At 38.0% G+C, this 15177-nt stretch overlaps 1 protein-coding gene across 6 annotated transcripts; it reads right to left on the reverse strand.

Annotated features, from left to right (window-relative positions):
* Positions 1-1831: 1831 nt before the first annotated feature.
* On the reverse strand, positions 1832-14968 carry parp6b (poly (ADP-ribose) polymerase family, member 6b). Of its 6 annotated transcripts, XM_013270524.3 has the most exons (24): positions 14946-14968; positions 14195-14309; positions 9740-9894; positions 9077-9148; positions 8426-8532; positions 8262-8322; positions 7486-7576; positions 7336-7399; positions 7076-7225; positions 6848-6992; positions 4880-5011; positions 4337-4432; positions 4144-4236; positions 3937-4062; positions 3778-3843; positions 3561-3628; positions 3256-3304; positions 2981-3093; positions 2804-2876; positions 2605-2674; positions 2447-2526; positions 2280-2343; positions 2118-2202; positions 1832-1988 (listed from the first exon to the last, which is right to left on the reverse strand). In XM_013270524.3, exons 3-24 carry the CDS (start codon positions 9779-9781, stop codon positions 1892-1894), a joined length of 1944 nt encoding a protein of 647 aa, XP_013125978.1. In that variant the 5' UTR covers positions 9782-9894; positions 14195-14309; positions 14946-14968; the 3' UTR covers positions 1832-1891. The 6 variants fall into 6 exon arrangements, with proteins under 6 accessions (XP_013125978.1, XP_025764557.1, XP_025764558.1 ...); XM_025908772.1 differs by lacking the exons at positions 14195-14309; positions 14946-14968 and adding an exon at positions 12034-12118 and having other exon boundaries at positions 6848-6989; XM_025908773.1 differs by lacking the exons at positions 14195-14309; positions 14946-14968 and adding an exon at positions 12034-12118 and having other exon boundaries at positions 2981-3090.
* Between the last annotated feature and the right edge of the window lie 209 nt (positions 14969-15177).

Genomic DNA, 15177 nt, shown 5'->3' on the forward strand with positions numbered 1-15177 from the left:
TGGTTCACTGGAGGCCTTACGCACGCTCCAAAATCTCCCCAGGTGTTTATTTTTATCTGACATGTTTAGTGTTGCTGGAAAATGAACAGACGCTCCAGCGCCCAGCTGCGTACCCAGTTTGAACATCCTTCAGTCTCCAGTTTATGTTTTTCATAACATAACAGTTATGGGGTTTGATCCGCTGTATTTATATTGAAAAGGTCCTTAGAGTTAATGGTCACACCCCCATCTTGTGGTAGAAAGCACATATTGCAAAACTAATATCACCATGGGTTAAAGTGAACCTGCATTACAAGGGATAAGAAAATATTCTGATCTTTATAGCTTAAAAATATTCTTAATAAAGCTTCAATACAGACTGTTAAACAGGACATAAGGATTGAAAGCTTTTAGCTGATGCCATTATTTCATTATTACTGCTGATGATTTTGAAGTTCGTGGACCTCATTAAATACAAAACTGCACAAATTATGTATAAAGCCAGATATAATATGTTGAAATACAATGAGAATGACAAGGGGGATTGTTTTTGTGTTTGTGGAGTGAAACTGTGGAGCAAATAATGCAAAAACAACAATGTTCAAGCATTATTTTGTTCTAAAAAATATTTCGAAACCTGCTTTTGGAAGAATATGAAATTAATGTCTGATGAATACATCTACAGATGAACTGCTAGATACATACAGTATAGATGTATCATACCTGTTCTTTTCTCTCTGTTTTTGTAGGGTGATTATATACAAATGCTGAGGGGAAGTGGGGGTGATGAATGTGATAAATCTGTAAGTGTTGAGCATGTAATAGGGATCAACATGTATGTACATACTGTTTTGTACTCCATTTAGGACTTGATGATTGACTGTTTATTTCATGTCACATGGATTTTGTTGACTTTGACTGTGCACATGTGTGCATGCATGTATATGTACATATACATGTGAATATGTGTTTGTGCACTCAAACAAATAACTATTTGAATGGTCATAAAAAACCATGGAAAGGATTTCCACATGATTAAATTGGTTTATTTTAGCATTATTCAATTCTTCCAACTTAATGTACTTTAGTTGGACAAGCTTAATTAAATAATGATGACTCAGCTTATTTACTGCAGTTGAGCCCAACTTAATTTAATTGAGTTGATCCAATCCAGGCAAATTACATCAGTCCAAAAAAGTACTGAAAGACATTTAGTAAGGTGGAAATCTTTTCCATGATTATTTTAAGTTAATTTAAAGAGTTATTTTTTGAAGTGTTTAACTAAGTCAAAGTCTGGTTAACATAAAATTTGTCATGCACATTGTTTTTTCCTCCAATTTAATGGATTTAGGACATAGCTGTCACTCCATCAATCCTTTTCCACTTGTCCTTATCCGGGTCTATTCCTGTCATAGGGCGAGTGGTAAGGCTAAACCTGGACAGGTTACCACTCTATCGCAGAGAGACAGACAATTGTTCACACTCACATTCACACCTATAGCCAATTTAGAATCATTAACCTAATCCCACTAACTGCAGGTACCCAGAGAAAATATGCAAGCTCAACACAGAAAAGCCCTGGCCAGTTGGTGGATTCAAACTCGGGGGCTTCTTGCATGAGGCAACAGTGCTAACCACTGTTAGCCCTTGAAAGGTTAAGCCACAATAAGCCACCACAATAAACATCAATAGCATACATGTGGTGTGTATGCTTTTCTGCCTCTTATAACCAGAGGTTTTTGTTTTAATCATATGTCATGCAAGACATAAATTTTTAACTCAAGCCACTCCGTGTTTCATGTTAATGTCTTAAACCAGAAAAAGCCACAGACAATCAATATTTATTCTCACAGTTTTTGCTTTTATTATAAAGAAAAGAAAAAGACATATGTGTGTATGTAACCTGGTTTTCTCAGCATGGCTCTGAAGTAATTACTCGTGAAATTTCCTGCTGGATTTTGTCCTCTTGGGTGTTTATGTTGACATCTCCCACCTGCCCGTTTTCATAGCTGTGAAAGAAGAAAGCAGGCTTTTTAGGAATCTCAAATAAAATCCAGAGTTCTGACTTTCTGAAGAAAAAAAATGTTGGAACCGTTTCTCGTTGTTTGCTTTCGCTTTCTGCTTTTTGTCTTACTCACACAAAGAGGAACCGCGTGCACACGTGGTCGGAAACCGGACACACCCAAATGTTGCCGTGCTTTTGCAGGTTTTTAGAAGTTATCACTGTTAACAGATAGACAAATTCACATCACAAGTAATTAAATAAATCTTTGTTGCTTTGTGGGGTCTCCCGTATTTACCTTCACAGAGTGCAACGCAGTTTAGGTTCGTGCTTTGCAGAAACCTGCCTTCCCCCACTTGTTCCTAAAACATATAGAAATACAAGATGAGATACTGAAAGCAAAAAAATGATATTGTAATCCAGAGTGAATGTTTGCAGCATTTAGATAAATGTGAACAACCTGACCTGCTTGATTTGATTTATTCGGTTGTGTTTCTGCAAGAGTTCTTCTCTGGTAGGAATTTTGTACTGACCTTTCCCCATCTCTAAAGAAAAAGGGAAGAATACTCTTAAAAACATGCAAAAAAACCTCGTAATCGAAAGACGAGAAACAGATTTCTTACCAGAATATCCAAATGATATGCTTGAAATGGGACTCAAATAGATGCCTTTCCCATACGCAGCACCATGGAGCTAAAATAGAAAGAAGGAAGAAGTTTCAGTGGTCTAGACACCCACATAAAAAATTCCTATGTTGAAATTGTCTCTAACTTCTGAGGGTGATCAAAGACAATACGAATTTAGAATGTATATATTTTCTACCTGTAACTTTGTGTAAGATGCATTAACCAGCCCATTTCTCAAAATAGAGTGCCAGTTTTCAATGTGGGAACCACTGAAAGAAGAGAAATACGATCTACTAAGCATGGACCATGCTCTATATACTGTATAAGTGATGATGTGAAAATATCATGAAAAAAAATCTTTGACTTCACTTACTGGAAAGCAAAGGTGCTGCCATAAAGTTTTTTGGCAGTTTGAAAGTGAGCCTCCTTACATGGAGGGCTGCTGATCAACAGGAACTGATGGGGTGTGTGCATAAACGTCAGCTGCTGTTAAATAACAATTGATTAAAAACAACAACAACAACAAAAAACATTAAATGATATAAAGCACAGTATGAAATTTGATATGTGGCTGCTAATTATTAACTAGTCTACAACTGCTTTAAAGCTTGCAGCTACACTGCTAATAATAATACTGCTTGAGCATACCCTGCTCAGCGGAAGCTTCACAATGTGCGATCTGTTGCTTCCTAAAATCCTGTTGTAAAACACACAAAAGCACATCCAGATGTTAACCTAAATATAATTGGATTTCACCCAAGTTACACTTTTCTAACACTTTCATTTAAATGACTTCAGACGCAACGCTGCAATTACTTAGCCCACAACAATGCGCTTGCCAAGTTTGAACTAGACTCGATGAATGGCTACCGAGGCGACTGAGTAACAAAAGGACAGATATGCAGTGATCTACACAATTCTAACTAAAAACACATCCAGATTTAGTCTCTCACCACTGGAGTAATGGATGAGCGAGAGGGTCTATCTTGTCCAGCTGCTTCTTAATCTCAGAATATGGACCCTGAGTATGATTTAAAGACAATTTAATCATTATAATCTAATAAATCCAGTTCAGGAAATCATTTACCTGCTTTGAGTTTATGCTCAGTCAGCAGACCGATGTGTAATTGTTGAAAATGAGAGTGTAGGTTTTACTTTAAAAGACCTCACCTGTGCCATCCTCCTGATCAACAAGACATTGTCCAGAGCTTTCTGCAGCCTGTCATAGCTTCTTCTCTGTTACAACAAAAGCGAAAACAAATCAGTAAAATGACACACTGAATAGTGCACGACAGGTCACGCCAGTGGTAACTTTGATTCAGCCGATACCTTTGGACTAAAGGCGAGAGTTTTGGGGTTGTGCGGATCAACAATAGAAGGGTACGGTTCAAAAATAAGGCTCTTGCGTGAAGACTGAAGGGCAGCTCTGCACATGGCTACCAACAAGTCGATCACCTGCAACAGCACAGATTATTGCCTCACTCATGTCCCATACTGTAATAACTCCTGCTATAAAATATTTAAAAGCTTACCGACCTCTGCACCGGTGGCAACCTCTTCTGTCGCTCCAGACATAACCCCCAGCATGTGAAAGGAAAACACACACAGCTCCCTGGTGCAAACCGCTGGCTACAAACACACAACGTAGAGAATACTGTCGATGAATTACGGCTCAGTTTTACTGAACAGCTGCTCAACCACCAGTTAATTATTTATCGAGAGCTCGCACCTTAAGCATGGGCCCATTTTGAAACACGTGCCGCTCGTCACAAACAACACAATATTCATTCAGTGTTGGGATCCTCTGCTCTGCATACCTCATTATCTGTGCACACAATGAAAACAGAGGAAAAGTAGCTTTCTAAGAAAATAATTGGAAATAAACACAAACATACTCAAATGTTATGCTTAAAGTCAATTTTCCTGCTTTCCAGCTCCATATTTTGTAACTGGACTCTTAATAGTGTCACTTTCCATGATTCACAGTTGAAACTAATCATTATTTATCTTATCCCAGGCCTTGCACCAGCCCTTCAGTAGCTTCCCTGTCTTCAAGCCAACTATCTTGTGATTGGTTGTCCCCTAGCAAACACAAGTTTTAAACAAGCAATTAAATTTTTTTTAAGTAGCACCAATTCACAACAATAAATGTCTCAAAGCCTTTTATATTGCAAAGTTAAGACCCTAAATTATTCAAGAGAACTCAGGCAATCCCCTATGAGCAAGAGAACTCCAGCAGAACACAAACCATCAGATTAGAGTAAGCTTTCACCTGTACCAAGAAGCCGTGCTGCAGAGTTGGTGTGGTCTTACAGTGCCCAATTGCCTGGGATGTGAAGAGTAGCTCCATCAGCTGTTTAGTGTTAAGTTGTGCTGATGATTTCACTGCTGAGACCATCACCCTCTGTGGACGAAGGGTCACAAACACTATCACTCCATATTCAGAACTTTAAAAAAAAAAAAGGTTTCCAAAACAACTCTGGAAAGACTGAAATAAAGTCCAGATTACTGACGTCAAAGACTGATTTGAGGAAGGAGTGCTCTGCCTGCAGGAATGCTTTGAATGCACTAATTGGGATGTCTTCGAGCAATTCTGTGGAGGTGATCTGGACAATTTTGTGGACATATAATGCTCATATATTTCTTTTTGTAGCAATATGATCATTCCATGTAAGAGGGTTTAAAGTACTCAAATAATAAGCCATGGGTTATGAAAGTAGTTAAGTCCACAATTCAAAGAAAGAGATATGCTTTTCAGTGGGGAGAGGCATCAGAGCTGCAGGCAGCCACCAAAGAGCTGAAAAGCAAAGACCAGCACGCGTGGCATTTTAGAGGGTTTTATCATTCAGACAGAGAATTTGCCAATGCTCTTACTGCTTTGATAATCCTTTTGACATATATGATTTCAGCAAAGAAATTCAGGAACTGAGCCACACATTAAGGGACAACCAGCATTTTAATATTAGTGAAGTTGTAAAGGAATTTCTTCATATTACGGTAAATAAGAGTCAGGGATCAGACAAGTACATGTGGAAGGCTGCTTAAACACTGCAAACAAGCTGGGCCTGGTTTTTCACTACATCTTTTATTCAGTTCCTAAAGTTATACATGTCCTCAGTGTGTGGAAGAATGCTGAAATTGTCTCTGTTACCAAATTCCAGTCACCCCAAAGCCCGCAGTGATTTTCAACCAGAGGCTTTGACCTCAATCTTAATAAAAATCTTTGAAAGACTGTTTGCGTATAACCTTCACAGAGGAGTCTAAGACTCCACACTCACTATTCTTAACTTGCTCCTCAAACCCTTGGAAGGAGACGGATATCATGTCAGACTCTTTACTGTTTACTGATTTATCTTCTGCATTTAACACCATTCACTCATGTTTTACTTTGTAGACTTTTACATCCATTTGAGTTAAGTCATAAACTGGATTTTCTAACAGAACACAGACAGTGAATGGGCTTCTGTTTGGCCAAGTCAGTCTGCTGGTTCACCACAAGGGTGTGTCCTGTCCTCCTTGCTGTTTATACGATGCACGAGCATGTGTCAGAGCATGTTTGAAAGGACAACCACTTTAACGTATGCAGATTAAATGCCATTATTAGTCTTTTGGACACCAGCCACAGATCAGTTATTGAACAGGCGCTTTGAAGAGTCTGATCTCCAGCTCAACATATCAAAGACCAAATGAAAAAAATCCAGCACACTTGATGCCACAAACATTAATGGTCATACTGTGTAATGTGTGCACAGGGATTATTACCAATGCAAGATTTAATTTTGATAGTTTATTTTGCTTGTGGAAACTGCTCACCTTTCACATCATTAAGACACTGTTTGATGGATCTGTTATTGAGTTAGTTTTAATTTTTTTTTTTTTTTACTCTGTGTATTCCAGAAGATGGCAGAGCATCAAATTGTGCACACATGTATTCCACCTAGTAATTCATTTTAATTGGAATCTATTCATTTAGATTTTTAGCCTTTTTGTGCTATTTATAGCCTCAGGGTTTGAAGTTGTTGCTTTATTGAAGCCTGGAGCACTCTGTCTTTTTACCTTTTTTACCATGTATATGTGAATATAGTTTTTGATGTCTGCTCTATTAGCGTCAAAACAAATCTACCTAAGGGTATCAATAAAAGAATCTGAACCTGAACCTGAAACACAGTTGCAGATAGAAAATATGTAAACATACACCAATTTTCCACATCGATGTATTTTGAAGTATATTTCCCCCCACCTTTCCGCTGGGCGTGTAGGTGAAGAGCTCTCCGATGGGATTCTTGATGGTGTAGGACGTTGTATGATTTGTGAGACGGTTCAGCTTCATTGCTGGTAAAATGATCCGGCGTCTTGCAGCCGGTTCCTGGAGCTCCTTTAGCCTGCTGATTGTTAGACAGGAGTGAATAGACGCATGCACTAATAGATTCGGCCAGTAAAACAGCTGTGTCATTTAACTGTGTCATACTTTGATAGTGGCAGCCTGGTGCTAAGTCTTGCACAAAATTTCTTGATGGTTCCACTTGGCCTGAACCAGCTGTGACTCCTCTTCTGCCCAGTTACAGCGTTGTCGTTTGCAAGGTGTTTCCACACCCGAGATATGAAAACTGTGAGAATACTGGAGAACAGAAGTGAAAGGTTGGCTTTTACACAATCTTCAGATGAACTATGATTGAGACAAAAAGGGTGGATGTGTCCTGTTGGAGCAGTTAATCTATGAACACTCACTTCTGCAACTGTTTCCCAAGACTGAAGTTATTATTAGACAGCTGAAAGACCTCAACTGAAGGTGCTGCAGTGAAAAACATCACTTGATCAAGTGTCACATTGATTTAGACTGAAGTGAATTCTGCACGTGGATGTATTGTTGCTGCTCACCAGGTCCATCCAGATACTGAGACATAGAAAACTGCAGACGGATAACGACTGGCTCTGATAGATTAATCCTCCAGGCTTGGGCTGCCACCTCCTGTGGACACATAAAAGATTTCAACACTTTCAGGTGTGATGCAAATATGTCACTTTAACCAATGCATGTGCAGTTGTGGTCAGAAGGTTCCAGACATCCATTTGTCACAGAGGCACAGTCACAAAAGAAAAATGTGGTCTCTTCTATAGATATAAATGTGATAACATAAAACATCTAACTAATGGAAAAGCGTATTGCATACTGTCCCCAGTATGCATAATTGGAACATGGTTCATGTTTTAAATTCACAACATTGTTCTTTAACTTCCCTTCAGTTGATTACGATTTGCCTCTCTGTGCTTGAAAATCTGAGTTATCTGGAACACTGGGCACACCAACAGTAATGATGGTACTGATATGACAGTGAAGAAGTGTTTAGGACGTCAAACGATAAATCAGAAAGTTACATTTCTGTGGTGACTACATGCTCTAGCAGGATAATGACCCTAAACATAGATCAGAAGTGGTTTCGAGACGGTTAATTCAAGATGAAATTAGGTTAACTTATAGATCCAAAGAGAGCTGATCAAATCGAGAACATGCGATTACATATTAGCTGCACTTCACATAGAGATAGTACCCTCAAGTCTCTGTCTGTTTAAAAATAGTAATGAATTACTTAGATAAATTGGTGAATAGCAGATAAAAATGTAATTCACTTGTAAATTGATGTAAATCAACTCACATCTAAAAAGTTAGCATTAATTTTTAAGTCCACATCCACATCATCAATTGACCCGTACTCCCTAGGAGAAAAAAAGAAGGGAAATTATGAAAATGTAGTTTAAAAAGGATCAGGGATCACTTCTACTAAAAGCCATGAACAAGGAGGGATGTTCAGAAGTTCACCTGACAGAGACTGCAGAGTCTGAATACAGAGTCCTGACTGCCTCGATGTCCCTGTCCAGCCAGGGGTGGCGACAGAAGTCAGCATCATCCTGACTCCACAACTCCCCCTATGAAGCATGATGAAAGGAAGTTACACCGTTATGACTCCAGTGTATAAGATAGCATGTACTGATACAGTTTAAAGCTGATTATGTGTGATCTGAACAAGCCAGTTATTGTGTATTTTTACTCTCTAAAGATTTATTTGAGTAATGCTTTAAAAAAAACAAAAACAAAAAACATGTTCCTCAGAGTAAAATATCATTTGTTGGCTTTGCTTAAATACACACAAACTCACTGCAACAGAAAGATTAAGAAAAAAAAATTTAAATAAATCAAGTATGTGAACAAAAGTGGATTTCAAGAAGTGTGTTTACAGTGTAGACAATTTTGTTTGCATTAGTGTGAAATCAACTGTATTATCTGTTTACGACTGCTTAAAAGGAGAAATCATTGTTCCTGCCAAATACTTTTATCAAGCTCTTGAATGACCATGCAATGCTTTGTTTGTTTGTTTTTTAATTATCTTTTATATGCAACAATATTTTATCCTTGAATGGTTTTGAAAATGCTACAAGGTTGTAATAGGAAGACACTGAAACTGATGTTTACTTGGATTCCACACAGGATCTCATCTGCATCAGCGTCGTCGTCACTGTGGCACTCCTCCCACTCCTGGCACTCCTGTTGGGTTGACGGGAAAAGCTGCCAGTCAAAAGATCCTCTAATTTACAGAGTTAATTTAAACCTTCTATTAACCCAAACAAAATCAGCTGGCCCTGCTGCTAAGACTCACGCCTCATTTAAGCCATTTGCTATGATGAAAATGCAAAAGCAGCATATATACCACAGTGTGATGCAATTTCAGCAAGAGACCAGCAAGAGAGGGCTTCAGCTATTTACTTCTTTTTTGTCAGTATATTTGCTAACTATGTTTTTAATTGATTTCCTTGTGAGCTTGTAGACTCATCGTGTCTTTATATCTTTTTTTTTATCAACAATCAACAAAGTGTCCATTCCTCTGTGACTGAAACACTATTGGGAAAAACATTTGTGGCTTAATTAGTACAGTTACTTCTATGATGTATAAATGAGCATCTTGCTCTGAGTATCTTGAACTATGTCGAGATAATTGCTGTTTCCCTGGTTTTAGTCTGTGCACATACATTGAGTGGAAAAGTAAATAAAACAACACATCAACATATTTTGCTCACAAGAGTAGAGCACGTGTTTCCTAATGTTAATGATACAGCTGGTACGAGGTTACAATCTTACCTTTCCTTCAGGAGAATGTAGCAAGAAAAAAGGATAGTCCATTTCTGTTGAAGGCTCTGCTGGCGGTGCCTTCTCTTTTCAATAGCAGGAAGTCCCACATGCCCAGCCTGACTTCTTGGTCACATGACTGACTCCAGACACTGGCAGCCTGATCACTTTGTGCAGTGAGATGAAAGACTGTAGATGTGGATCTGTTCCTATATCTCTTTAAGTATCTTATGTAGCACAGGTAGTAACCTAAAAGCCAGGCGCATTAATCAGTGCCTGGAGTGATGAGAACAAAGCTCCCTCAGATGGAAGATGGGTAAACAGGTGATGTTTGGCATTTATTAGCCTTGTTTTCTGTCTGCTGTGTTGCAAACTGACCTTAATCTGCAGTTACCCTTGTTAGCAGTCACCTGCTGCTCCACAATCTGGTCAGATTAGACACTTATACGACTGCATACATCTGTGTACACCTGCAATAAACAAGTGCTTTTCTTGGGGTAATCCACTTAGACATGAATGTCTAAGTGTCCCCTGTATATTTACAGGGGATGGAGACAATAGTATAAATGTCTCATGTCTCATACAGGAAAATGGGGTTTGGTACAGACATCAAACGCAAAAATGACAGAATAATCTCATTATTTTTATACACCCATCGTTACAGGTAATATCTTTCAAATAAATTGGTGATGTAATTAAGTAAATGTGTTTGTGAAGAGTCCACTTTTAAGATTATAACAAATCTGATACAGATTTGGGGAAAGGTCAAAAGCTAGAACTGAACCGAGAGGAATGCTGTCATATCTGGTAAACATTTTACCCACTAGAATAGCTCAGAGAACAAAATCTACTTAGTAAAAAAATTATCCAGATAAACAAATACTATCTACACAATCTACTGACACCATAGACATTAATTTTACATGAAAGTAAATACAATAGTTACAGTTAACAAAAAATAACTGACTGCAGTTTCAAATCTTTTTTTTTTTTTAAAGAAAGATTTTATCTTGGAAGTTTCGTTTGTATGGTTTGTAATCTGTGTGACACCATGATTATTTTTGAATGTGAGCACATATAAGTTGTACAATAAGTTGACACTGTGACAGAAAAGTCACAGTTCAGCAGATTGTCCACAAGAGAGAGCTGCTGTTGAGTTGTTGAGAGAGAGGAAGGGGGCAGGTTATGGTTTATGCTACATGTTTTGCAGTAAATGTACAAACGTTAAACTGCAACTTTTGCAACTTTTTGAAACTTTAAAAGTCACTGCTATGGCTTCTCAGAATTTTATAGGTTTATAAGTTTTATGGGCATAGAGACTTGTTTGACATACAGTAGGTAAAACATGTTTTAGACCACACGCACAAAAACAAGAAACCACAAATATTTTTGAAATCTGTCAAACATCTGTTTAAAACAAACAAACAAAAATTCACTGAACTAAATTCATGTTTTTATACCCAAATGTGTTCCGGCGTACCTGACGTCTCTGAGAAGTCAAAAATTTGTCAAGCATAATTTTCGAGAACTACATAAAATACTTTCTTTCTGTTCAGGAATACAAGCAAATAAAAATTAATATTGTTTTTAGTGCATATTTTTCTGCTTTTTAATCAATATATAACAACAATAATTATATTTTAGCAATTTTCCAAATATCAGTTTGATTAAAGAGCTTGCACATACTGATTGACAGAAACAGAAACAGAAAAAATGATTTTCATAAATTATTTATTATTATTTTTTATGTCTCTTCCTTTTCCGTGTTAAGCACATTGAGTTTGCATGTAATGAAGTGTCCTATATAAATCAAATTGCCATTGTCATTATTGTTAAATTAGGCCTTTCACTGGGTGGTGGTTTAATAAATTTGTTAACCGCTGCACGTAGATTTCAGGACAAAGTAGGGTTTGCAATTAATTTACAATTTTTTAACAATATCCACATATATTGTTAAAAAATGTGGAAAAAATAGTGGAAACAATGTAAAAGGGTACAAAACCTACTGCTCTGTGATCTACAATATTACAAAAATGAACAAATTTACCCATGTTGTTGTTGTGATGCTGTCTCTGCTTGAATGCAGTAAGATTGTATCATTGTTTGAGCTTTTAACCCATGTGTAATCTGGAAATCAGTGGTGCATGCATTTCGCTGCTTCTGGCGGCTCCAGATTTATCCACATATAGATGGAAGGTCAGTGAAAGCCAGTTTGGAGCCAGCGCTGTAATCTCAGAGGATTACGCTATTCACACGCTGCGTGAATATTTATGAGTCATAAATGAGTGTAAAATTTGCATACTTACACCCAGTTTAACAGACTAGAAGACCCTAAAGGGTTTAAGCGTCATCCTTGTAGAGATCAGGAAGCCTTTCCTTTCACTTATTTCTTTTTCTATAAAAAAAGTGGATGAATTTAAAAATCATCTAAGGTGTTATACATGTGAATTACACAGAAACATTGTAAAGAGAGATTAGAAATTACTGGCCTACTGGTTTAATAAAACTCTGGGGAGTGTGAAAATATGTGCTGAGCACAACTCCCAACCAGTCGTGGCCCCTCCCTGAGCCTGGTTCTGCCGAAGGTTTCTTTGTTGGCATTTTGAGTTTCTCTGGTTTTGTATTTTTAATTATTCTTGGTTTCATTCTGTATTCTGTTTATATTGTTTTGGTCAAGTTCCTGTTATCGTGTCTTTGGTTAAGAAGAGCTTATTTAAATCCATTTATAGTTACATCCTGTTCATCCTTTCTTGTCTCAGTGTTTTTTCTCTCTCTCTGTCATGCTGGTGTGTCTTAGTCTGGGTCTCGGTTTCATCTCCTGTCTTATTTTGATAGTCTCTTGTCTTGTGTGTGTGTGTGTGTGGGGGGGGGGGGGGAAGAGATGGGTGTATCCATGACCGTTTCTGTTAATGAGAGTGTGGGGAATGAGTGGGGGGGTGGGGTGGGGTGGGGTGGGCTGCTTTTAACCATGTAAAGCACTTTGTGCTACAGTTTTTTTGTATGAAAAGTGCTTTATAAATAAAGATTGATTGATTGATTGATTGATTGATTGATTGATTGATGTTACCACACAATTACAGCATGTGCATGTGCATGTTAGATTTAGCATTTCTGCGCTTGCCAAATGAAGGAAGTTGAACTATGACAAACTGATTATTTTTGACTTAGTGGTCTTTTAAGGTGAAGATGGAAGGAGTAGAGGTAGTGAAAGAGAACTGGAGTCAACTATCTAAAATAATGGACACTGCGAGATGAGTGAAAAACAGAGTGCAAATAGGGCAGAATTGGGTGGAAATGAGTATCAGTGATAATATTTTACAGAAGTATGACAGCAGGAGTAAAAAAAGGTGGTTTACAGGATGCTATGATGTGTGGTTTGGAGACAGTGACACAGACAAAAAGACAGCTGCAGGCTGAGCTAAGGATGTTGGGATTTTCATTTGGAATGATCAGAATGGAAAGGATCAGAAATGGTCTGAACATGTGCAGAGGAAGGATAGCGGATATATTGGACAAATGAGGTTGAAGATTGAACTGCCGTGGATGTAGTGAAGCAGGACATGCAGAGGGTGATAGCGGTGGTTGGTAGGGACAGGGTAAGATGGAGGGAGATGATCCACTGCAGCGACACCAAGAAAAAACAACTGAAAGAAGTCCTTCAAGGATTTGAAACAAATTTAAGGTGGAGCTTAGAGATGAAGTAAAAATGAGCCATGAGGAGTTTGTGTAAGAATTGTGTAATAAGTCACTGCTCAGTTAAATTGAAAAGTCAACAAAGGATAAAACCTGAAATAATAATGGGAAAAGAATACACAATGCAACAAAACAAAATAGAAAACTCTTAAATGCATTAGGACTATGAGAGATTAAAAGAACAAAGTGTCTGAGCAAGGTAATGAGCTGCCACATGCTGCCAGGACAGCTTATTGCTTTACATTTCTCTAGGATGTAAAACCGTTCTTTCAAAAGGCATTTCCCTATTGGGTGTTTTGATTATTAGCTCTGGCGAGGGAAAGGGATTTCTCGACTGGGTTAAGAGCTCTTGAATGTGAAAGTCATAGTATATGACTCACATATTCATTAACCATTTGGTAACCTTTCACGCCCCGGGTGGAGCTCATGTGTCAATGTGGAAGACAGCACTGGCGGGGGGGGGGGATTTTTCTGTGAGTCTTAAATGCAAGTTGGTGGTTCTCAATATGAAGCCACTGGAAAGAAGGGAAACATCAAAAGTTAAACTAAGTTGAAAAAAAAAAGTAAGGACAATAAATGAGAGTCTGTGGAAGCCAATGTTCTGACTATTATTAAACTGAAGTTGGGGGTTGAACCTGATTAAAAACTAAGCATCAAAGAACAGAAAGCAAGTGTGACCTTATATGATGAGACTACATCTATTTTACAGCACAATTAACACACATTACAAAGCAAAATCATAAGTATGGACCATCTTCAGATCCCCCCGCTCACCTGGTCCTGGATCACAGATTTCCTCACCAACCGCCTTCAAACAGTGACTATTTCATTCCCAGTGTTCCAGATCTTGCATTCGCAGAATCATCATTTTCCGAATGGTCTTCTCCGTCTGTCAGTGTGTCAGTTTGACAAGATTAAAGACCTCAGCAAACAAGGTCTCCATCTCCAGTTCGTGCAAATCCATACATGCATCATTATTATCTTTAAACAACAATTATTTTAGTTAAACAAAAAAGAAATTAAAAAAAAACTCTTCTGCCTGGTCTCGTGCCTCTGTGTCTCTGTAACACAAATAACGAGGCGCCATTTTTCTCATGACACCACCAATCAGCTCGTGTTTACTCTCAGAGGGATTTATCAGGGTTAAAAATGACAAACGGGATTTAAAAGGAGGGAACATATCAATATTACAAAAATACAAAACCAAAACAAAATAAAACACCGGCCCACTTTAACCCCTGGCTTTGGCACATCTCATCTCTTTTTATGTGACATCTCCTGGTGATTAATACATGAACAGGACTGCTTTCCATGTGTTACTGTTTAGGCTCAAATCAGTTTGAAGAGTGCGGGGGGTGGGGGGCTATGAAAAAATGGACGCGCCCCTGTCCAGTGAATAAATTATAACTTGAATGTGTTTGAACTCAAATGTAAGGAATAGAAAGTACAGATATATTCGTTTAAAAATGTAGGGAGTAAAAGTAAAAAGTTGTCAGAAAAAACTAGTCAAGTAAACTATACATACCTGAAAATTCTACTTAAGTACAGTTACGAAGTATTTGTACTTCGTTACTTCCCACCTCTGTTCAGGCCACTCACACACGGACTCTATTCACACTAAGTCTTCCAAGCACTTTGCAACTTGTTCTCTAACGCGTGCCTTTCTATAATCTTGTTTTTGTACATATCCCTTATGACTGCATATATTTCTCCTGGTTCTGAGGTTAATTTGCCAGATACGACATCAGTGGTCTTTT

The sequence above is a fragment of the Oreochromis niloticus genome, linkage group LG7, assembly GCF_001858045.2.
Source record: "Oreochromis niloticus isolate F11D_XX linkage group LG7, O_niloticus_UMD_NMBU, whole genome shotgun sequence".
Taxonomy (NCBI): domain Eukaryota; kingdom Metazoa; phylum Chordata; class Actinopteri; order Cichliformes; family Cichlidae; genus Oreochromis; species Oreochromis niloticus.